The following is a 25,992-nucleotide window of genomic DNA, read 5'->3' on the forward strand; positions in this document are numbered from 1 at the left end:
TCATTATTTTTAACACCTCGACACGTGTTTCGACCACCAAGTGATCATCTTCAAGAGGAAGGTCAAACTGGAAACTCTCCTGAGCTGACGCTATTTATGCTATACAGGTATACTATACAGGTAAACCATATAGGTATACCACCTATACAGGTATACCTCCCTAGATTAATTTTAAAATTTGCCTTATCTATTATTTTACAATATGTCCTTATGTTCAAATGTTATAGTTATGTATAAAACAATTTTCAGCTATATGTAAATTAATTTCACAATATTCCTATCTAAATTTATTTTTACATTGTGTCCTTGTGTAGTAAGTAATCAGTAAATCCAATAATATTATTTTAACAAGCTATATAGAATGCTATTTGGTATTGGTCCGTCATCTTTATTCATAATATTATTATGTTTACTTATTTCTACACTCTCATAAGCATAGGCGAATGTGAATTAATCTGGAATGAAATTTCTTCCATTCATTGAGAAATTTGTTGAATTCGAGCTGAAAATAAAAAAGTTATTCAGTATCGTTGTCAGAATTTGTTAAGGGCCGTTTCCCTGCACATAAATGTAGTATTTATGTGTTTATTTCTGACCGGGATATTATAAGCTTATATCGTCATAGTTACGCTATCAATAAAGAGGGTCATAACTCCCTTGGGACATTATAGATTTTATAATTCCCTCTACCTTTCACAAGTAAAAATAAATAGAAATGAAAACTGAACCATATTTTATTTATTCACGTCATTACAAATAATAAATGTACAATTTTGAAATGTTCCCTGAAAATTACTTCCGCCACTGAAAACAATTTCTTCTTTTGTATGGCTGGAGCTTCTGTTCACTACAGTCGAGGTACCTGCCTCTTCTGATGACAAAGTAGACAACATACGCGCCGTTTTATTTTTCAATTCGATGCTATCCTCCAAATACCCCTCCACCACCGTGGAACTTTTCCAACCTCCGTGTCTTTTTAAGTTAGTCATAGTTGCTCCTGCATTGGCTAGAGCAGTAGCAGAAGTGCGACGAAGGCAATGTCCCGTATAGGAAGATGAGTTTGGCAATCCTAAATACATTGCGATTTTGCTGGGGATTTTCCCAAACATGTTTTTTCCAATTGGCTGAGATGTACATTTATTTTGTCGGAAGCTCAAAAAAAATCGTTCAATACCTTTAGGACGCAAAGACATATAAAGTCTCAATAAAGGCAAAGCGGAGAACTCTTTTTCATCCACAACTGTAAATTTCTTCGATACACCAGTTTTACTTTCCGGTACGTTCACTTCCATAACGGAATCCCGGTCCTCTATATCCGATATCTTCATATTCAAAAGTTCCTGACTTCTGCATCCTCCAAAATAACCCATAATCAAAACAACCTATAACAAAAAAAAGGAAATAAATACACACAAAAAGGAAAATAAGAAAAAAATTACCTTATGCAATAAATGAATATCATTAGGAGCGTCCTTTAGGAATCTGATAACATCTTTAGGAGACAAAACAGCAGACTTTTTCGGCTTATAACTCTTACTCTTCCGTTTCAAAAAAGCCTGTAGTTCATTGAACTTGGTGATATCTCGTTTCTCATGTATAGTCACCATCGATTTTAGCATTGACCATTTAGTCCATAAAGAATTCGGACTATACGTTTCTGAATAAACACAATTACTACCAAATCCACCGAAAAACATAGAAAATTCCTTACCAGTTCTTGAAAATATGCCAGAAATACAGTTTCAGTGACATCTTTTGGCATAACATTTTTCCGTGTCAGCCAGTCCAGATATATCTTGTATTATTTTTGATATACGGCTTCACTTTTCTATGGAATTAATGATTCTCTTGCTTGTTCAGCTTTTTTCAAAATATCCACCATTATATTTGGGGTAGAAAACACGTTTTCACCGCAAACACAGCTTGATAACAAAGTTCTGTTTATAAACAAGTAACATAGCAACAACCTAGCAACAAGAAAGCTCTACTATAATCAACGGTACCTGATTCAAATATACCGGGAAGGTAATGAATTGGTACATTTTTCCGTTTCAAAAATGAACAAAATTTTATTGAAATCGGTCAGAAATAAAATTATCTATGTACCACGGGAATTAATGAGCCTTAAAAACCTCAGGCAATTGCTGTCCCTCGGGCCAGAGGCCCTCGGGACGCAAACTTTGCCATCGGTAATTAAGGCCCTCCTAATTCCCTTGATACATAAATAACTATTTTGCCAACTTTTTAGAATCTTTGATCACGTAAATTGGAGTTCAAAATGAAAAATAATGAATTGTCTTCATCTTCTGATAATTTTCTACCATAATAGCTAAAATACTAATTTTCTTCAGTCACATCGTTACATTGTTTTGTAGAAAATTCAGCTGAAATCTTTCCATATTCGTTTGTCAATTTTTTGCCCAATTCTTTCGGAGTATTCACGGTACATCTCGAATATTACTCACGGAATAGAAATAACAAGTAGAAATTTCTCGTAATTAGTGAGAACGGTACCGTTAAAACTACTGGTTAGGTATGGTTCACTTCGAAAAGAGATCAGCATTTACTGTCATCATTACTTGTTTGACAAAGATTTATTTGTCCAAAACTCTGCGAACTTGGGCGCCAAATGAATTAATTATGCCACATACTGTACATGGTTATTTCCCAGGGCGATAAGAAAAATAATCGTCTTCATTATTACCAGCCCCACGGTTGTATTACATAATTCGAATATACAGTGAAATACGAAATAAAAAGATGGGAACAACAAAATCACTGAACTGGTACAAATTCAGTGAAGAAGTTTCGTAGAAATGATTTTCAAAACGGAATGCATTCAACATATTTGGAATTGGAATCCACACGCCTACACAGTTCTTGCCGCCAAATAACTAATTTCCTGAATGGTATCACGACGAACATTGTTTTATTTCTAACAAAGAGTTGTTTTCTCATAGAGGATTTTTAGCAGTTCGTTTAGCTGTAGTACCTCGATGAAATCAGTCGAGTGATCAGCTGCAGACCGGTTTCGGCGTATTACCTCTCATCAGCGCAGGACATATATTTCGAAATTCACTATTGAGTAATGAACTAAAATAAGGAAAGATCTTGATAGGAAGGAAAGATCTTTGTTAACGGACGGTCCAAAATTGAACACTGTTGCATTAAAGGCGGTAGCTAATATAGACTTTCTGAAGTTATGTCGCAGTTGAACTCATATCACCTCGTATACGAATCCATGAAACATTGATAAAATAAATTGCAACCATGAATAGGCCACTTGAAATAGTAACAACCTCCTCATACAACAATATCCTCTGGCAATCACCGTATCAATTTTTTCTTGACGATGCTAATTCATTTATAATGAGACATTGAGTAAATCAGCTGACTGCTCGATTAATGTAATCGTGTCTACGAGGACTTGAAAATTGTATTGGATCAACACTCCTGAACTAATACGTATTCAGGTACGTATTCCTGAGAACCTTTTGTTTGTATCTTCACACACCCTTTGTTGTTGTTCAATGGACCCTTATGCAATAACACTGGTCGATAATTTCACTTACACTGGGTCCCGGTATAACGCAGCTGCATTCATAAATTAATCATACTAGGTTATATTGATTAGTTTTATATGAAGGACATCTGCTTTTATTCTAGTGGATATAAGAGATTGCTTAGTTGGTTTGCAGGTAGTTTTTTGTTCGCAATTTATTCCTAGCATTGCTGAAAGAAAGACATTTACGTTCTTCAACAATTGAGCAATCACGTTTGGTTAAGAAGATAATTGAGGCTACACTAAATGGGGCTCTTTGATCGAATGAAAACATGTTGATTGAAATCGTCCTTCTTGGTATTCCATTCTGTAGATCGATGCCGATGAACCGAAAATCTCAACAAATTTTTTGGAGAGTTTTTTTAACAAAATATACCAGGATAACTTCAGTAGAATATAATTTCTAAGGTTTCCTACTATTCACTTCACAATTAAAATTTGATACCGTCAATATTAGTACATGTTCGACAAACATATTATGCACTTTGCATATCTAACAGCAGATAGGGCAGACCAAACCAGAAAACTGTACACACCTCAGCAACTTTTGATTGTTTTCCGCAACGTCGATTACTGAAGAAAGATTGTGGAAGGTTATATCTGTTTAAAATCTGTTTTTAATTTCCACGACTTTTGAACTAGCCGAATGAAATACATCTTTTCTCAATACTATTGGCATAAATCTCCAGTCTTCCCACGAAGTTCCATTTGAATTTTTTCACTATCGTACAATTTGGTACATGAGTCATTTGTTTTTAATAATATCCCGCCTTCATAGCTGCCTTGTTATGATTTATTCACGAACAATTATTGAGGAATATAATTCATTTTAAATTCTCATTTGGGTGGAATTGGCCAGCTTAATTTATTTAAAATAGAAGCAGCTCATTCGCTAAGCATGGTAATCGAGCAATTTGTTGATTTGAGGACGTTGACTTGTGATTACTATATTTTTCAAATTCAAACAGCAAATTTTACGATATTCTTATCCAGTCATGTTTCTTCGTTATGAAAATTAGTAGTGGATACGAATACATTTCATTGAAAGCGTAACCCTTGTAAACAATTTTTTCTACTAACTACTAACTAAAAATGCATCAAGTATTCTGCAGTAAAACATGTAACAATCACTAAAACGTACTTGATCTCATAAAGTCTGGTCCCAAAGTCCTCTTTAATATTCCTTAAATCTTCTGTCTGAAGTTCTCTACACCCAGCCGCTATGCTTTTCTTCAAATCTCTCAAATCTCGACGCTGTTTAGTATAAACAATCGATTTTAGCTGCTTCCGTAGGAAGAAATCTAGAGGTGATAAATTAGGTGATTGTGATGGTCATTCAATTGCTTCTCTTCGACCAATCCATCTGCCAAGAAATCTAAAAAGTGTTTGATCTCATAAAGTCTGGTCCCAAAGTCCTCTTTAATATTCTTTAAATCTTCTGTCTGAAGTTCTCTACACCCAGCCGCTATGCTTTTCTTCAAATCTCTCAAATCTCGACGTTGTTTAGTATAAACAATCGATTTTAGCTGCTTCCGTAGGAAGAAATCTAGAGGTGATAAATTAGGTGATTGTGATGGTCATTCAATTGCTTCTCTTCGACCAATCCATCTGCCAAGAAATCTAAAAAGTGTTTGATCTCATAAAGTCTGGTCCCAAAGTCCTCTTTAATATTCTTTAAATCTTCTGTCTGAAGTTCTCTACACCCAGCCGCTATGCTTTTCTTCAAATCTCTCAAATCTCGACGTTGTTTGGTATAAACAACCGATTTTAGCTGCTTCCGTAGGAAGAAATCTAGAGGCGATAAATCAGGTGATCGTGATGGCCATTCAATTGCTTCTCTTCGACCAATCCATCTGCCAAGAAATCTAAAAAGTGTTTGATCTCATAAAGTCTGGTCCCAAAGTCCTCTTTAATATTCTTTAAATCTTCTGTCTGAAGTTCTCTACACCCAGCCGCTATGCTTTTCTTCAAATCTCTCAAATCTCGACGCTGTTTAGTATAAGCAATCGATTTTAGCTGCTTCCGTAGGAAGAAATCTAGAGGTGATAAATTAGGTGATCGTGATGGCCATTCAATTGCTTCTCTTCGACCAATCCATCTGCCAAGAAATCTAAAAAGTGTTTGATCTCATAAAGTCTGGTCCCAAAGTCCTCTTTAATATTCTTTAAATCTTCTGTCTGAAGTTCTCTACACCCAGCCGCTATGCTTTTACTTCAAATCTCTCAAATCTCGACACTGTGTAGTATGAACAATCGATTTTAGCTGTTTCCGTAGGAAGAAATCTAGAGGCGATAAATTAGGTGATCGTGATGGCCATTCAATTGCTTCTCTTCGACCAATCCATCTGCCAAGAAATCTAAAAAGTGTTTGATCTCATAAAGTCTGGTCCCAAAGTCCTCTTTAATATTCTTTAAATATTCTGTCTGAAGTTCTCTACACCCAGCCGCTATGCTTTTCTTCAAATCTCTCAAATCTCGACGCTGTTTAGTATAAACAATCGATTTTAGCTGCTTCCGTAGGAAGAAATCTAGAGGCGATAAATTAGGTGATCGAGATGGCCATTCAATTGCTTCTCTTCGACCAATCCATCTGCCAAGAAATCTAAAAAGTGTTTGATCTCATAAAGTCTGGTCCCAAAGTCCTCTTTAGTATTCTTTAAATATTCTATCTGAAGTTCTCTACACCCAGCCGCTATGCTTTTCTTCAAATCTCTCAAATGTCGACGCTGTTTAGTATAAACAATCGATTTTAGCTGCTTCCGTAGGAAGAAATCTAGAGGTGATAAATTAGGTGATCGTGATGGCCATTCGATTGCTTCTCTTCGACCAATCCATCTGCTAAGAAATCTAAAAAGTGTTTGATCTCATAAAGTCTGGTCCCAAAGTCCTCTTTAATATTCTTTAAATCTTCTGTCTGAAGTTCTCTACACCCAGCCGCTATGCTTTTCTTCAAATCTCTCAAATCTCGACGCTGTTTAGTATAAGCAATCGATTTTAGCTGCTTCCGTAGGAAGAAATCTAGAGGTGATAAATTAGGTGATCGTGATGGCCATTCAATTGCTTCTCTTCGACCAATCCATCTGCCAAGAAATCTAAAAAGTGTTTGATCTCATGAAGTCTGGTCCCAAAGTCCTCTTTAATATTCTTTAAATCTTCTGTCTGAAGTTCTCTACACCCAGCCGCTATGCTTTTCTTCAAATCTCTCAAATCTCGACGTTGTTTGGTATAAACAACCGATTTTAGCTGCTTCCGTAGGAAGAAATCTAGAGGCGATAAATTAGGTGATCGAGATGGCCATTCAATTGCTTCTCTTCGACCAATCCATCTGCCAAGAAATCTAAAAAGTGTTTGATCTCATAAAGTCTGGTCTCAAAGTCCTCTTTAATATTCTTTAAATATTCTGTCTGAAGTTCTCTACACCCAGCCGCTATGCTTTTCTTCAAATCTCTCAAATCTCGACGCTGTTTAGTATAAAAAATCGATTTTAGCTGCTTCCGTAGGAAGAAATCTAGAGGTGATAAATTAGGTGATCGTGATGGCCATTCAATTGCTTCCCTTCGACCAATCCATCTGCCAAGAAATCTAAAAAGTGTTTGATCTCATAAAGTCTGGTCCCAAAGTCCTCTTTAATATTCTTCAAATCTTCTGTCTGAAGTTCTCTACACCCAGCCGCTATGCTTTTCTTCAAATCTCTCAAATCTCGACGCTGTTTAGTATAAACAATCGATTTTAGCTGCTTCCGTAGGAAGAAATCTAGAGGCGATAAATTAGGTGATCGAGATGGCCATTCAATTGCTTCTCTTCGACCAATCCATCTGCCAAAAAATCTAAAAAGTGTTTGATCTCATAAAGTCTGGTCCCAAAGTCCTCTTTAATATTCTTTAAATCTTCTGTCTGAAGTTCTCTACACCCAGCCGCTATGCTTTTACTTCAAATCTCTCAAATCTCGACACTGTGTAGTATATACAATCGATTTTAGCTGCTTCCGTAGGAAGAAATCTAGAGGCGATAAATTAGGTGATCGTGATGGCCATTCAATTGCTTCTCTTCGACCAATCCATCTGCCAAGAAATCTAAAAAGTGTTTGATCTCATAAAGTCTGGTCCCAAAGTCCTCTTTAATATTCTTTAAATCTTCTGTCTGAAGTTCTCTACACCCAGCCGCTATGCTTTTCTTCAAATCTCTCAAATCTCGACGCTGTTTAGTATAAACAATCGATTTTAGCTGCTTCCGTAGGAAGAAATCTAGAGGCGATAAATTAGGTGATCGTGCTGGCCATTCAATTGCTTCTCTTCGACCAATCCATCTGCCAAGAAATCTAAAAAGTGTTTGATCTCATAAAGTCTGGTCCCAAAGTCCTCTTTAATATTCTTTAAATCTTCTGTCTGAAGTTCTTTACACCCAGCCGCTATGCTTTTCTTCAAATCTCTCAAATCTCGACGCTGTTTAGTATAAACAATCGATTTTAGCTGCTTCCGTAGGAAGAAATCTAGAGGCGATAAATTAGGTGATCGAGATGGCCATTCAATTGCTTCTCTTCGACCAATTCATCTACCAAAAAATCTAAAAAGTGTTTGATCTCATAAAGTCTGGTCCCAAAGTCCTCTTTAATATTCTTTAAATCTTCTGTCTGAAGTTCTCTACACCCAGCCGCTATGCTTTTCTTCAAATCTCTCAAATCTCGACACTGTGTAGTATGAACAATCGATTTTAGCTGCTTCCGTAGGAAGAAATCTAGAGGTGATAAATTAGGTGATCGTGATGGCCATTCGATTGCTTCTCTTCGACCAATCCATCTGCCAAGAAATCTAAAAAGTGTTTGATCTCATAAAGTCTGCTCCCAAAGTCCTCTTTAATATTCTTTAAATCTTCTGTCTGAAGTTCTCTACACCCAGCCGCTATGCTTTTCTTCAAATCTCTCAAATCTCGACGCTGTTTAGTATAAGCAATCGATTTTAGCTGCTTCCGTAGGAAGAAATCTAGAGGTGATGAATTAGGTGATCGTGATGGTCATTCAATTGCTTCTCTTCCACCAATCCATCTGCCAAGAAATCTAAAAAGTGTTTGATCTCATAAAGTCTGGTCCCAAAGTCCTCTTTAATATTCTTTAAATCTCCTGCATGAAGTTCTCTACACCCAGCCGCTATGCTTTTCTTCAAATCTCTCAAATCTCGACGCTGTTTAGTATAAACAATCGATTTTAGCTGCTTCCGTAGGAAGAAATCTAGAGGTGATAAATTAGGTGATCGTGATGGCCATTCAATTGCTTCTCTTCGACCAATCCATCTGCCAAGAAATCTAAAAAGTGTTTGATCTCATAAAGTCTGGTCCCAAAGTCCTCTTTAATATTCTTTAAATCTTCTGTCTGAAGTTCTCTACACCCAGCCGCTATGCTTTTCTTCAAATCTCTCAAATCTCGACGCTGTTTAGTATAAGCAATCGATTTTAGCTGCTTCCGTAGGAAGAAATCTAGAGGTGATAAATTAGGTGATCGTGATGGCCATTCAATTGCTTCTCTTCGACCAATCCATCTGCCAAGAAATCTAAAAAGTGTTTGATCTCATAAAGTCTGGTCCCAAAGTCCTCTTTAATATTCTTCAAATCTTCTATCTGAAGTTCTCTACACCCAGCCGCTATGCTTTTCTTCTACCTTTACTCATGTCGTGCCTTTCATCCCACCTCAGGATAATGTTATTATCTACCGAGGTTTTGGCTAAATCTTGGTGGCACTGTAGTACTAGCCCTGAGGTAACACGTTGTCTGTTCAAGGCCAATATCATCTTCCGTATTCTTATAGCTCTAGTAGCGACCGTTTTGTTTGTTAACATGCTCATTAATAAAAAACGTACACTCATTAGTTAAGCGAACATTGTGTCTTTCATAATGTGCTTCCTATCTTTAAATTTGACAGAAACAAAGTTTGTATGATATATGATGGAACTGGCCGATACTTGTTGAAAATTCATTGAGTATTCAACAAACACTTTACTGTGAGATTATCACTAAAGGTTTACAAACACGTAGTACGTGTTTTGCCATACAGTGGCTTCTTCGGGCATGCCTTTACGAGTAGAGTCCAAAAGTGAGGTGTTTTTTAAAAAAATTAAGTCAAGTTCGAATAAATATTGAAGTGAAATACATTTTGAGAGGATTGGCGGTTCCTTACGCCGGGGGCGACCAGGAAAGAATGTTGTGTTTTTATAAAAGAAAAAGTGAATGAGAAAACTTAGGGTGGTAGCGTTTCCTCGAGTAAGAGAGCTGCGCCCTCAGACGAAGCTTCTGTTCGCTGTAGACAGAAGAAGTGTGGCCAAATGCGCTCGACTGAGAAGCAACGACCATATAAATTAGAGAAGAAGAAGAAGCTAACTTCAGGGTGTCGGTTTTTCGTGATTGTATGCGCGCGCATCGTAAAAATTTACTCTCATCATTTTTCCCTGAGGCGACAAAAGAAGTAAACTTCAAAAATACATGAATGAATCCGCCTACAACCCCTCCTTTGTGCCAGTTCTGGATACACACCCTGTGCGATAAAAGCCAGCGTCACGGCAGGTCGGTGACTAAGTACGCTCTTTCGAACAATACCCACCGCAAACAATAAAGGTAATGGAGTAAAATGATTAATGACACGTTGCAAAAGCGTTGTAAACATGAGAAATCAAGGTAAATGAAAAATGAAAGAAATGTGGGTCAATCTGCGTACGAGTTTGTGGAGCACTTTCTCCATCGGCCGTAAGTGTTACAGAAAGTAAAAGGTCTCCGCCGTTTGATCTAGGCAATTATGTTTCAAGCTCATACGCCGGCATAATGGCATAATGTACAATTATGGTAATTATCAGCAGAGATAACTCTCGATTGTGAGGATTTCTTAATAAAATCTATGATGACCGTTCGCTGGGTTTCTATTCGTTCGTGAACAGCGCATCCGGTCGGGATGATTGTTGTACAGGGCGTTCCAGAAATGAGACCGTCGATATGGGGTTGTTGAATTATCCCTTGATAATATCTCAAGATATTAGGTTTGTTCTAGCAAGAAATTTCGGATGGTTTGAAGCTGGTGTTATGGACTGGCCAACTGCGCATGTATGCCGTGAGACTGGTTGAAAATAGTTTGGGATTCATGTCCTGCTAGAACGCTTATTTGTGTTGATAAATGTCAATTGTCAAATTGTCATTTAAACTGACTTATTACTTGGAAATTTGAAATTTATATTTTGTGCAGCGAAAAGTGAAGATGAAAACCGATAAAAATGAACATATTGAATTGGCTTGAATAGTCATCGGCTTGGTCAAAATGGAAAAATTCAAAATAGAAGAAATGTTAAAATTGGAAAAAGAAAAGTTATAAATAAGAAAGAAGAGAAATGAATTATTAGAAACAAGAAATAATTTTCTCAGACAAATGAGCAAAAATAAGAATTCAGATGTTGATAAATATTTTGAATTCAATGTTAGTATGAGGGATTTAGTTTGATATCTTATGTCATACATAGGGTTCCTGTTATATAGAAAGAAGTTATTAGTTTATGTGTTAGGACGAGTACTTTACGACCTAATTAACAGCCGGTTAAAATAATCAGTGCTGGGGCTGTGCTGTGTCTCTAGCAAATGACAGGATGTGGTGTCATTCTCAGCACCGATTACTTTAATTGACTCTTAATCCGGTCCTAAAGTACCCACCCTTGAGCAAATTATATTTTTATACTGTTTTAAAAATCATTCTTATTTTACCTGAATGGATGTTTATTTAACTTATGCCAAACAATGAAATGAACATCAACAAACAGAAATATTAAAATTTTATTGCTATCTTAAGACTTGTCAAGCTACAAAATTTCTGTGGTCTGCAGCATCTCTATTGATGTGATTATCTTCATCCTCTTCCTCATGTTGATGAAACAGCATTTCGACAAGTTCCTCATCATTGGATGATTCAGAATTATTTCCCCAATTTGATTCAGAGCTTGATGACTCTGATGACATTTCGGCTAATCCTACCTGTAATAATGGAGTTGAATAGTTGATGCATAGTTGAAAATCACCAAATGCTTGCTTGATTTTCATTCAAAAACAAAAAATCATTTTACTCACCTGAATTTCCAAACGCAAATATGAAAAAATTGACAGTTTTGAGGATTGCCGTTCTATAAAAAACAAGATTTTTAAACCAATTATCAGGCCACTAAATATTTCTATTTTGGTTTCTCATTGCTTCAGTACATAACATAACCAACAAATCCATATTCCAAAATCATAACAAACGTGATATCGGATCACTCCGAATATTTGCGCATGTCACAAACTGAAAATCCTTACGAATTCCTCTGGACTACTTCGACAGTTCTCATACAGTTTGCAAACTGGATTTCGTCTTCGCTAGAACATGCGACTATCAGTTCGAATCCTGGATTTGCTTTGCTAGAACGCCTATATTCATATGCGCATGCTTCGTACGATTCCGTATCGTTTGAAATCGCTGCTAGAACAAACCTATTGTTTGAACGGACCAACTCAAAAAATTAAAATTTGGCAGATGAAACTTTTAAGATGGCGACTGGGCGCCATCTGGGAGAAAAATTAAACGAAATTTGGGTATTTTCAATAAGTCGCCAGATCCGGTGTTATATTCATGGTTATGAGAGAGTGTTTCATAATTTTGGTTATTTTTATATATTTCCAATATACAATGAAATATATATAAAGATGGCAAAGGCATGATATTATATTTCATGAACAACGGTTGGCAGTGGTCGAATGCTGGAGCATTTGCAATGATTCTCAATGCTTTTTTTTTGTAAACGAAAAACATGTATTGCTGAACTGGAGTTACCCCATAAAATAATGCCATAAGAAATTCTACTATGAATCGGAGAATAGTAGATGTTAAGTAGAACATCTTCGTTACAAATCCGTTTCATCTGCCTCAGAAGGAATATATGGGACGATATCTTTTTACATATATTCTCGTTATGAGTAGACCAATTTAACGAGTCGTTTAGTTGGATTCCCAAAAGATTTACAGAACTTCCAGTTTGTATATTATTTTGACTGGAGACGATAATGGTTTGAGTTTTCAGTCTATTTAGTTTAAGCTTATTATAATTGTACCATATCTCAGCTTTGCCTTCAATTTGGTTGATAGTGGTATGGAGACTATCAATATTTTTTTGGGATGAGAAATAGGTAGCATCATCCGCATATGACACCATATCATGAGGGTACATGTAAAAGAAAAGGCCATTAATATATATGATGAATAAGAGTGTTCCCAAAACAGACCCTTGTGGGACACCATGTGGATTCTCCTGTATGTCCGAGTATATATGAGATAGCATTTCAATATCATAACTGCGGATCAACATGGTTTTGTGCAAAATAAATCGACCACAACTGCACAACTGCAACTGCATATGTTCTTGAAGTCATTAAATGCATTGATGCGGGTGAGTGCCCTATTGGGGTATTTTGCGACCTAAGCAGTGCGTTCGATTGCATCAGTCATACAATCTTATTGAATAAACTATCTCGATACAGTATTCGAGATGTCACTCATGAATGGATAAAAAGTTTTTTGAGTAAACGTAATAATCGTGTCACTATTGGTAACCATATGTCATCGTGTAATGATTATTCTGAAGTAGGTGTTCCTCAGGGTTCGGTCCTAGGACCTACCTTATTTATACTTTATATCAACGATATTGTGAAAGTATGTGATAGCTCAATCATTGTTTACGCTGATGATACATCAGTTATTGTATCAGATAGGGATGAATATTGTATACGTCAGAAATGTAAAAAAAAAAATCCTTTGATATGGCTCAGTGGTTTAGAGCCAACTCATTTCATCTAAATACAAATGAAACAAAATGTATACGCTTTCACAATAGACAAAAAGAAGCAAGTGTAGTTGATTTCGGAGACTTACAGTCAGTTGATAAGACCGTCCGATTTCTTGGATTATATATAGACGAACATATTTCCTGGGGAGTCTATGACAGTTACATCACAACCTTTTTAAGTAATCCCTATGCACGAAAGTAAAGCAGCAAATAAATTAACTGTTACCTTATGTTGATTATAATGATCTCACGTAGCAACAAACATTCATATATTGTTAGTACGTGACTTTGGCGAATATTCATATAGGCAATTCTGTTTTTGCATAATCAAAGTTGTTACATCATTTGCCCAATTGAAGCTATTCACCATATCTCTTGGGAGAAAGCACCTTGCTTGTTACAACTTCAGTTTCGGCTAAGTGAATAATGTTTCCCAAGTTTGGTTGATGAAGTTTTCAACATATGCTGAAAAATATATGTAGATACATGGCATAATTCAAGCTGGCAACTGACTGGCACAATTGGCAACACTGAGGAATATATCCTGTAGGTAGGCTCAGTCATGCGTTGACGCATCAATAGCAATGCTTTGGGTTCAGACTGGATATTCTCCAAGATACCTTTCTCATAAAATCTGTCATAATCAGTTGCCAATTTCCAAAATTTTGGAAGGAAGGTTATCCCTCTGGCTAAGCATTACTCACCTAGAGTCATTTTTGACCTGAGACCTATTACAATTATCCCGCGTCTCTCTAAAGTAGTGGAATTGATACTGAAAGATCAAATGAATGAAAATGTATTCAAGATCTATTCAATTAATAGCATAGCATAGTACCAGCATGGCTCTTTTCTCAATTACCGACTCAGTTTTTAAAGTTATAGATGATGAGATTGTAAGCTGTTTAGCACTTCAGGATCATAGCAAGCTCTTGATCACGAGATATTGTGTGACAAACTTGTCTATTTTGATTTTTCTCGGAAAGCAATGTCACTCTTAGGGAAATATCTGAAGAATCGTACTCAAAGAGTTGTTGTGGATGAAGTTGTATCGTATGCTTTACTGGTATCAAAGAGAGTGCCACAAGGTCCTTGCTGTTTAGCTTGTATATCTTTGATTTATTTTTCGGTTTTCCGCCTCGTGATTCTACATCTGCTCACATATTAATAAGGGTCTTCAAGCCATCTTTGACATTTCTACAGCTCAATTGTAATTAATCTGTTTGGACTTAAGAAGAATAGAGAGCTCACCAACTCCATTTTTCAAGTACGCATCGAAAATGGAATACTTTCCTCCGTGACGAAATAAAAAATTTTGGATTGCAGAACTTGGTTTCAATAAACATGTCAGCTATTTGAACCAAACTCTTTATAACGTCCCCAGGCAGCTGTTTCCAAATCGTGATTTGCTCAACACAAACTTAAAAAGTTAGACTGTGCGAGTCACTAATCATGTCAAAAATTTCTTATACCACAAGTTCCAGAATCTTAACGATACGGAAATTTGGCACTATGCAAGGAAAGGTTATTTACAATCCTTGGAAATTCACAAGCATAAACATTGCGGGTGCAACCTGTTAAATTATTTAGTTTACTCACCGGTTTTCAAATCAGCATATCCGTAGTGTCACTAGTTAACAAAATTCAGGTACTACATCAAGCCAAGTACCTACAGTGGTGCTTTATATGGTCTAATGTAATCAACCATTGTTAGGTTAATGTATAAGTTTGAAAAGTCCTTATAGGACGAAACTGCATTAACGTTACTTACATATAAAAGTGGTAAAAAACATAGAAAGTTTTATTTCTCTTTTCTTCATTATGATACAGTTTTATTCATTTCCTGATGTTGCCAACTTGGTAAGCACAGGCGTCGAAAAACTGTGCTTTGATTGGTTGTGATTCATATTCATACAATACGGAGTGAATTTTGAGTAAAATACTCTTTTATTTTTTCTCGTCGACATTTGCTGCTAATTATTGTTTCGGAACTATCGAAATATTGTTATGTTGGAGCTTTACCGGTGTCTATTTATTTATTTATTTACCAATATAGGGGTTACAAACAGATTAACAAATCCAATAGAGAACCCACTTTATAATTTTAGTTCAAGTGGGCTTTGAGAAAAAAGAATGTAAACTTTAATTTTTTGTAAATCAAATTGGACAATCGAAGAATAACATAATTCTTATGAGAGTGACAGAGACTTCAGAAATGATCACAACTTATCAATGAAATTTCATAGAAACAGAATAAATGTAACGCCCTTTAGAAATCCATGAATCGATAACCTGTGTGCAATGCCTCGCCTGATTTAAACGAACCATTTTGTTGAGGTTGTTCTGCGGTTTACATTTAATAAACGTTACGGTGTGTTAGGTTGCCAATAATAATAATGGTTTTTATGGAGCGAACCATTCCATTCGTTTCAATATTGTTATACAACCGAATTTATTGCTTTTGTTGCTCGACGCCTCGATTTGTCGACAAAAAAATGAATTGAGAAATAACTGATGAATTCTAAACGCTGACGAAACACGACAGGGTTGGATTCGTGGCATTTTGAATGTTTATTCATGCAGTAGGGATTGGAACCTCTCGAAAAGATTGATTCCACTTTTTACATGCATTGTAGATACATATCAAGTATAATAAATGCAGTAATCAAGTGGAACACGTGTCCACGGACGAGGAAAAATAAAAGTGTATTTTACTGAGAAGGGATAGACTCAAAATTCACCCCGTGTTGTTTGAAGATGTATCACAACCAATCAAAGCACAGTTTTTTGACGCCTGTCTCGCTAACCAAGTTGGCAACAACAAAAGATTAATAATACACATGTGGAACATGTTCTTTACAAATTGCACGTTATTTTAAATTGGAAAATCCTTAGAAATAGACGGATCGTGCATGAGAAGTTTTCCATGAAAAAGTTCGCCACCGCCGTGTCCTTGGACGTGATAAGGCTAATTAGCGAAGTATTCCCAGCAGATATAACCGCCCTCTTTGCTCATTGTTTATCATAGCAGGGGAGCCCATGTCATCGAGACATATTAAGGTTGTAAAGCTGAGATGATAAGAAGAAAAAAATGTTATATACCATAAACCTTTTCATCGGTGGGGGAAGCGGCTATAGATTGTTAAATATGTAAAAAAATACTGTTGCATGGACCTACTCTAGCGCGTCATATATTGATAGCATCAATGTCCTACGTATTTTTAATAATGTTCGTATGTTAATCTGATCGTTTACATGATGTGGGTGGTTGTACGAAAGGGTTAAAAGTGAAAAGAAAAAAATTAATCGAGCGCGTCAGATTTTCTAAGGGGGTGTTAAGTGCAACAAAAAAAAGCTCTCATTCAATAATCTGACGAGTTCGATCTGACGCAAACTCGTGGCTATTATTAAAAAAATCGCCATTTTAAAATACTCAAGCGCGTCAGATTAAGATATATATGGTTCATCTTCATGTTTTAGACGTGCTTTCTCATAATCTGACATTTATCTAGAGGGATTCGCTCAATTTGACAAAAACAATATTTTTTTTAATTCTGTTTAATTCATTGAACTTGATTAATTGAAAAGCTCAGGAAATAGCATGCAACTAAATTAATGTATGGTTTTCAAGTAGAATACTTGTATTTATAAGAGAATTATTTTTAAAAAATGCTCAAAAAAAATAAATTTTTCATAATCAATTGATTAATTAATGAAGAAAAGAGAAATTGAACTTTCTATGTTTTTACAACTTTTATTTGTGAGTAACGTTACTGCAGTTTCCTCCTATAAGTACATTTTCTTCATTATGATTTCCTACCACGTAGTAACGGCTACATCCATCAATTAATTGATTAATTAATCATCATCTTCATCACGAACGAGTCTCTGTGATCAGCTGTGATGGCGTCATAGCAACATAATTCGGAGTGGGGACGGAGTGAGAGAGTAATAGATAGAGAAAAAGTAAATACAGAATAGAGGAATGGAACTCGGAGAGGGAAATATAGGTATCACACAACTGCACGCATTAAACTTTATCGACAAATTATTGTTATTTCGGCTTGCGGAAATCGTCAGATTATATATTTTTCGTTATCCTTGAATTATTTCCTTCAAAATAAAAAAAAATAGCTACACTCGAGAGTGTCGAAATAACGTTATTTTTTACAACTTTGCTGCCCTCCCCTTTCTTTACGTCACTCTCAAATTGTCAGATTACTGGAATATACACTTTTCAGCAGGTAATTAACTCACCCTACCTTAATCTGACGCGCTCGAGAATTTCTCATGATCAATTTATTTTTACTAATCTGATCCCTTATCACTCACAGGCGGCCTTATATATGGGGCTCGTATTTGGTGGAGGTACTTAACCGGGTACAAGGTATCCCCCTGTATATTAATCTGCCGCGCTTTAGTAAATCCCGAAATCCCCGCCCTATTCAACTCATTTTCAGTGGAATGGTGTTTTTTACGAACAAATGGATGGTATAGTCGGAGTAAACGATATTGTGCACAATTAAAGTTGGCGGCACTCTCAAAGACCAAAAAAAACAATACAAAGAAATGAACCGGCTGCGTGGACCTTGGACAAGTACTAATAGTAATAACGAGTGTGATAACAACGCAGACTTTTTCCAGTGTAGTGATTCCAATAGGGATGGTGAACAATGTGAAAAAAAGGTACCAGTGAATAAGATTCGGATGCATTTGAATATTGAAACATAGAGAGTATGTTTCAACGTATATCAGAATCTATATCTGAAGTTTGGTTTCGAGGGAAACAAACTATTGCAAGCAACATCAGATTTGGCCGAAATTTCTGTCTCAACTTTACGTAAAATAGTCAAAAACAAACCTCATGAACGCAAGACGCGATGTAATACAGGATTAACTTTAGACGTTAATTTGATAAAATCATTGAAAAAACAATATACGACTGTTACAAAAGCAATGAAATTCCTACAACTAAAATCATAAGGAAGAAATTCAATACTTCCGGCCATAACGTGAGCTGCTGTGACAAAACTCTTCAAAATTGGATAAATAAACCAGGATTCAGATTTGAAATAATAAATAACCATCAAGCAGTTATGGAAAGCAGGAAAATAGTGGAATTGCGTAACAAATACTTAGAACAAATAACTAAATATAGACAAGAACAACGGCAAAGTTTCTATTTGGACGAATCTAGGTATGACACTCACGATACAGTTACGAAAGGGTGGACTGATGGTTCGAGAATGTGTACGCCTAACATGTCGGCAAACAAAGGATCACGACTAATAATTGTGTATTGCGGAGGAAGTAAAGGATGGGTTCCGAATTCTTTGAAATTATGTGGAATAAAACTTGGGGAATGAGTTGTTGTTCGATTACGTTTCACATTTATCTAAAAAATCAATAATGATATTAATTCTGTATTTCCTGGGATTTAGATAAAAGTATGGAAATGGCCAGAAAATCAAATGAGAGAGTTGGGAATAGATTATGCATATAAGAAATAGGGTAGGCTCCAATACGCTGCCCTGAGGAACGCCGATTTTAGTTTAACGTGTTTCAGAGTAGAAATTTCTTGATTCAAGTTTTACCTTGTTGAGATTGTTGAATATTTGAACATAGCTCTCTATACAAGGGCTCACGATTTGAAAAGTTGGATTCAATGAAAGTTAAGAAATAAATATTTGCGGTTTAGAATGTAACCTTTCGCAGTATAGGGTAATGTGGTAATTTGGTCATGTGTCTGACGAATTTATTTTTCACGACTTCATGTACCTCATCAACCATTACTTGTGAAAAGCACCGTATGGAAAGTCCGAGGAAGTTCTGTTATGTTTAAAACATTATCGTAGAATATGAATTGAATATCCTGTACGCGAAACAACGGGAACCGAACAGAACCGACAAAAAATTAAATAATTTATGTAACAAACTGTACAATAACCGGCCATAGGAAACAGAAACGCCGATTTCGGAAATTGGAACAATGCATGAATATCAAATTCGAACTGTACTTGAAAAAACCGTTGTCTTTCCAAACCACACGGCGCTGTTGAATTTTAACTCTTACGACACTGGCGAATTATGAAAAACCACTCACGGAACGTGCTTACTCCTCGGGCTTTGGCTAAAAGTCAGTGTCCTATGCTCGTAAGAGGTAAAGAACCACATGTGCGATGTTGCCATTCTAAAATTAATAAATCACATTAACCGCAGTGGAGCTGCACTGTTTTGCGTATAGATTGGAACCATATTTATTACATATTCATGATGCCTGTTCGAAGCTGTTTAGCATGTTGAGTTTGTTGGTTAGATGCATAGAAGTTAGAAGTATTTTGCGTGTTCGGCGATTTTCTGTAATAGAAAAAAATGCATCAAATTTTGCGTTGAAAATAGTATTGAGTGCCAAAAAACACTCGAAATATTGACAGTGGCATATGGTGATTGTACTATGAGTCAAAAAAATGTTTTCGAGTGGTATACGCTTTTCACAGTTCGTTCTTTTATATTGGACAAACGAGTAGAAAATCAGAAGACAGAATCACTTTCCACAAGAGTGACATAAGATGCAATAAACCATCTTGTACCCTTTCCAAACACACCATTGACTCAGATCATGGCTTTTCTTTTGATAATGTTCAAATTTCAGATTCAGAAAGTAATAATCAAAACAGAACTTTTTTGGAAATATGTGATATATTCAAAAATTCAATTTTAATCAATTCCAGGGCAGACATTGAAAGTCTAAGCCTGATTTATACTCATAAACAATTGATTGATTGATTGATATCACTTTATTTCTAACAGGCATTCACCCAATTACAGGAAACAGCATCAATATGATGTATGTGGCAATTGTAAATTGGATACCATATTAACACGCAGTATTCTAGTTTAGACCTCATATAGGCAATAAACAGTGTTATAATCGTATTAATATTCTTGAATTCTCTGGTACTCCTTATAATAAAGCCCAACATTCGATTCGCTGATCAAATAGCCTGGTCTATGTGGGAAGTGAAAGTTAATATATAATCAAAAGTGATTCCAAGATCTGTCATCTCATTTACTCGACTAACTGGAATGCTGTCAATAACTTAAGAAAATTCTACTATACTCTTTTTTCTAGAAAATGATAAAATGTAACATTTCGATATGTTCAAATGTAAATGGTTCTTCGAACACCAGTCGAACACTAAATCGATTTCATTTTGTCTTTATAATTGTAAATTACTTTGTATAGCATTAGATCATCAGCGTAAAGAAGTTTTGGGCAGTTCATCATTTTCGCCAGGTCATCAATGAAAAGCAGAAATAAAAGAGGCTCCAAGTTCGAGCCTTGTCGTACCCCTGAGGTAGGTGTGTACAAAGAGGACTGAAAACCTTCAAGTTCTACGAATTGAACAAAAATAAATGAAAATAAAGAAATGAAAGGAGAAAATCACGACGTTTCGATTGTTAGTATCTACAATCGTTTTCGGGTGATGACTGGACTGATTCTTCCGAGAGATGACTATTTATAGGTCGTTCGAGTACTTTCACTTATCCCCGCTTTCCATTTTCCGCTTCACTGGTTCCGTGGGAGATGACCGTTTGGCGGGAGTTGGGCATTTTTCGCTTGATGATGGGTTTCCATATGTTGCGTATTTCTACGCTGGCCTAGCTGAATACGTTGTTGGACAACATGTAAGCGGCTTCCTTGAATTTTCTCCTAAAACAATGTTCCTCTCTGTGCAAGATATCAGCTTGGGACCACTCGATGTTGTGTTGATGGGTCCAAACATGGTCTGCTATTCCTGATTTGCTGGTTTTCACTCGCTGTGTGTGTTTCTTGTGCTCGGCAATGCGAATATTCAATGGCCTCTTAGTTTCACCAATATAGGATTTTCCGCACTCACAGGGTATCCGGTAAATGCAATTCTTGGAATCACAGTCCGCGTTTGGTGGCCTGGTTTTCGTGAGGCTGCTACGGATAGTGTTACAGGATCTGAAGCAGGTTCTGATGTTGTACTTGGAACCAATTCTTCTTATCTTCTCCGATAATTCTCTGATGTAGGGAAGTGCAAGCACTGGTTGTGACGGCTTCTCTTCCTTGCGAGGCTCCTGCTGCTTTTAGCCAAGGTATTTTCTACCATCGCTTTGGAGTAGCCATTCCGTTGAAGATCATTTTTAATGATGTCTAGTTCCTTCTCGAGACCTTCCTTCGTGTTACAGAGACTGAAAGCACGGTCTAATAGAGCCTTGATGATTCCTCTTTTAGTTGATTGATGGTGGTTGGATTCGTGGTTCAGATACTGTCCTGTATGAGTGTATACCGAAAATACAGATGTTTCCCACTTAGTGTCGGTCCTCTTCGCCAAAACGTCTAAGAATGGCAATTCGTTGTGGATTTCCTTCTCCATTGTGAAAGTGATGGAAGGTCTCACGTTGTTGATGTGTTTCAGGAAGGCCTCTAGTTCAGTATTCCCATGGTTCCATATTATGAAGGTGTCGTCAACATATCTCAACCAGACTCGAGGTTTCTTGTGGGCTTCTTCAATGGCCAGAGTTTCAAACCACTTCATATATATGTTGGCTATGACTGGTGAAAGTGGCGATCCCATTGGCAGTCCCTCATCTTGTGTAAAGAATTCGTCCTTCAGTTGAAAATAACATTTTCGTACACATAATCCTAGTAATTCCATATTTCCATATTCCACATTGGGAGATGAACTGAACAATAGAAGGCCCATGTGAGAGCCTTAAGGAACAGCTGATGATATTTCAATTCTTCTTGACGTGTTTAAGAACACAATTAGCAAATCTGCGACTTTTTGCAAGACTTGGCAACACCGCCATCCTGCAACGAACCCTGCAGAGTGCAGGAGCATTAGCAGAGCGAGGAGCCGGCGCGTCGACCTTGAGATGGTCACACTTCTGGTCAGCGATGGAAAGGTCCGCCCCGGTGAAAATGTGGCCTTGACTCCGGCGGTTTGACCGCCGGACCGGATGATAAGTGCACTTTCTAAACGAGCCTCTTCGCAGAACAACAACAAGAAGAAGAATCGGTCCCGAAACGGGGAAAATGGACGCAGCGGTCTGCGATGCGTTGTATAATGGTGCAGATTTTTTATTTTGCAGCAGGATTCCATCTCACGAGGCAGGATATATTAGCTTACGCTACGACTTGTGGAGGATGGCGCGGTTTTGTACAGGGTGGTTTTGATTTCTGGAATGGTTTTACTTTTATATCACTACATAGACGGTGGCTTGAAAAGTTTCCGACCTTTCAAAGATACAGGACATTTTTTCAGATTTTTTTTCCACATAGTCTCCTATTAACTCTACACACTCCCCCCAGCGATGCTCCTATGTCTGTAACCCGTCCAAATAGTACTCGGCGTTTTCTCTGCAAAATAATTGTTCACGAAGGTGATTGTCTCTTCGTTTGACGAAAATATCTGTCCTCCGAGCGCAATTTTTAGATGAGGGGACAGAAATAAGTCGCTTGGGGCTAGATCTGGTAAGTGAGGTGGATGGTCAAGCAAATCGAACCGTAATTCCTGGATTTTCACCATGGCAACCACTGGTGTGGGGGACGGTGCGTTGTCTTGGTGAAACATGATTCACTTCTTTTGAAAAGAGTCCGTTCTTCCGCAAGTTCTGCCTTTGGCTTATCAAGTAATGATGCGTAGTATGCTCCTGCGAGGGGTTTTCCTTTTTGAGGATAATCGATTAAGATGACTCCACGACTATCGAAAAAAACCGTTTTTGATTTTTTAGAGCCGGTTTCCCTTCCACAGTCCACTGTTTGGACTGTATTTTTGTTTCGGGCGTATAATCGTGTATTCAAGTTCCATCTACAGTAATTAATCGGAACCAAAACTCGTATTTATTGCGCCTAAACTGTGCCAACATAGCGTTGGAAATGTTCATTCGAACACGTTTTGGGTCTAACGTGAGCAAAAGCGACACCCAACACGCGGACAGCTGTCTCATGCATAAATGTTGATTTAATATACAGTGCATATCTTAAATGCCCCCCCCCCTTTGCTTTTTGAACGAGTCAACTCAAAAAATTGAATTTTGGATAATGAAATCAATGCATAAGTACTTTATTTTTAAGTGAAATTGGCAGATGAAACTTTCAAGATGGCGACTGGACTCGCCAAGAACACGAACACGATCTTTTGACATGTTTATAACCTCTGATATCTCTTCCACTTTAATTTGGCACCATTTGGTGAATTATGGCGATGTTTCCGTCGCAAGAAAAATTAACTCCCCCACAAAATGTCTTTCAATGCAGGGATTTTGAGCACCGGTCAAAAAATGAATTGAGTACATTTATCAAACAGCTGGTCTAGTAAGTCTGTGATTCTGTCAGGTTTTTTCGACATTTTTTATATCTTGTTCTCATTGATTCATCTTCAACAACTTTTCATACCCTCGCTGTATAATCGTTTTCTAAAAAACCCGTCGAGTGCACGCTTGCGCACGTAATTCTCAGATAATTTGTTCAACTCCCATACCTTGGGGTGTTTTAAATTGCGGACTTTACAACACCTTGTAGCCACTGTTGCCAACTCGATAAAACAGCCTTGCTCAAGGCCGATTGAAAAAAGAAACGGAAAATCGCGGAAACATGGATGCATATTTGAATCACTTCCTCGAAAAAAGCCTGTACGTGAAATTCTACAGAAAAGCAGTTCAACGAAAACAATGATGAAATTGAACTAAAAGATCAAATGATTTTGTAGACTTTCACAGCCCATGTCTAACAGGTTTCTGTTAAGGATAAAACACAAGCACTACAGGAAAATTCTTAAGGCGCTCTAAGAGCGGTGCCTGTGCATCTGGATGAAATCCAGCAACTCCAGGATATGTTTGGGGGCAGAGCTTCATTATCTAGGGCGGAAAATATGTCGTCACTCTCTTTCAACTTCATAGCATAGATCGATCATTGATTTCCTATTATGCTTAATGTTTTAAATTGGCAATCCATTTCCCAAAGACTATTATATTTCACAATGATTTTCGTGTACAAAATATTGATCAATTTAGGATCATCTTATTTCGAACAGTACATTATCTTTCATCACGAGATTCGCCATCACTTCACTCGAAATAAAAATAATTTATATATAAATAGAACAAAAAACAAAAACACCATGGATTCTTTGTTTTTCGAAGGTTTTGATCGGTTCAACAAATTACCAAATATATTTGAAAATAGCCCATGTCTGAACATGTTCAAAAACAAACTGAAGAAATTTGTTGTACAAATATGATATGTATTAGGTGTTTGTTACCTTTAGCTACAATTTTCGGTCTTGAGATATTATCATGCCTATCTTATTGATCAACTTAAGAATGTATTCATCTAATGTTTGTTATATATTTCCAAATCATTTCAATATGTAACAAATTTGTAACAAAAATATTAGAAATGTATGTAAATTAGGACTTTTCCTATTTCAAATAAAGATTATTTTTATTATTATTATATATTTGTACACAAAACATAAAAGAGCATAAAGTATGGTTTGGTCAATCTTTTTCGACCGCCCATTTCACCAAGTATCTGATCTGCTGATGCAAAGTGGTGTGTGGTTTAAAATACGCAAAATACTTACATTTTGCGTATTGCCTGCTTTGATGGCAACATTGCTTACTGCCGAAGGCTTGATATGTGTCTCGCTGTGAGAAACCGATTAAAGCTCTATCAATTCGGTTTCGTACGATCGTCTTAACTGTTCTCTAACACGTGAATTCCACATTATCGGGAATTATACTCCGAAAAGTGATTAACTTTTCAACACAGTCCACGAAACACGCTCCCGGCCTGAGATATTGGTTATTAAAACTTTAACCGAGGCGATAAGATACTTTCAGGACTTTTTATTGATATTCGTGCAGCAAAAGTTCCTCCCGAGTTCGTTCTTTAGAAAGACCCAGGGGAGTGATTATTAGCAGAAATCTGGATGTATTGTGTTTCCTGACAATTCAGTTTCAGCTTATTAGATACAAACCACTGATTAGCACTAGTAGATACCTCGTCGAGATGAGACTGTAACATATTATTATTTTTATCTGACAGAATTAAAGTGGTGTCGTCCGCAAAGAGAACCGATTTGAACGGCATCATATATTTGCACAAGTCATTCACATAAATGAAAAATAAGAGCGGGCCCAAACCAGACCCTTGCGGAACGTCATGCTTAATAGTTTGAAAGTTTGATAAGCTACTGTTGAGTATCACTGCTTGTTGACGATTAGCAAGACAGGTGATTTGGCAAAACAGGCTGAATAAATGACAGATGTAGCTTCAATAAAATGACCGTTATCAATTGTCAAAGCATGGAGGTAATTCCTCATCGAAAAAAAGATAGGATCTTTCATATGAAGAAACTTCTTTGGAGCATCCCTTGTTAAGATACAGCCCCTTAAAGGGGGTACATAAAATTTGTATAACTATTTTTTTCATAAGCACTGACAAAATTACAATATTGAAATTAACCTGACGTTTTGTACTACCAAAAAGACACTTAGCCAGTAATTTATTCAGTTTACCCCATGGTTGTAAGGGGTGGAAAACGCAACCCCTAAAATTTAT

General features: G+C 36.7%; 3 protein-coding genes across 3 annotated transcripts in view; 1 reads left to right on the forward strand and 2 right to left on the reverse strand.

Annotated features, from left to right (window-relative positions):
- Positions 1 to 25,992, reverse strand: part of LOC111507483 (deoxyribonuclease TATDN1) — a 147,547-nt gene that overhangs the window by 99,596 nt on the left and 21,959 nt on the right. The gene's annotated exons all lie outside the window — the stretch shown is intronic.
- The window catches only part of sano (CABIT domain-containing protein serrano), a 54,963-nt gene that overhangs the window by 13,318 nt on the left and 15,653 nt on the right, over positions 1 to 25,992 (forward strand). The window lies entirely within an intron of this gene.
- Positions 717 to 2,310, reverse strand: LOC141487340 (uncharacterized). The gene is made up of 2 exons (XM_074186285.1): positions 1,440 to 2,310; positions 717 to 1,382 (listed from the first exon to the last, which is right to left on the reverse strand). The coding sequence occupies exons 1-2, from the start codon at positions 1,695 to 1,697 to the stop codon at positions 735 to 737; spliced, it is 906 nt and encodes a 301-aa protein (XP_074042386.1). The 5' UTR covers positions 1,698 to 2,310; the 3' UTR covers positions 717 to 734.

Source organism: Leptinotarsa decemlineata, unplaced genomic scaffold (genome assembly GCF_025532065.1).
Source record: "Leptinotarsa decemlineata unplaced genomic scaffold, Ldec_3_MD MMD2_tig00078422_RagTag_RagTag, whole genome shotgun sequence".
Taxonomy (NCBI): Eukaryota; Metazoa; Arthropoda; class Insecta; order Coleoptera; family Chrysomelidae; genus Leptinotarsa; species Leptinotarsa decemlineata.

Excerpts from the sequence above, each read along its gene's own strand:
- LOC141487340 (XM_074186285.1), bottom strand. The coding sequence starts at position 1,697 with ATGTTTTTCGGTGGATTTGGTAGTAATTGTGTTTATTCAGAAACGTAT. Across the intron at positions 1,383-1,439 it reads ATATTCATTTATTGCATAAG|GTTGTTTTGATTATGGGTTA; the intron begins GTAATTTTTTTC and ends TTTTTGTTATAG.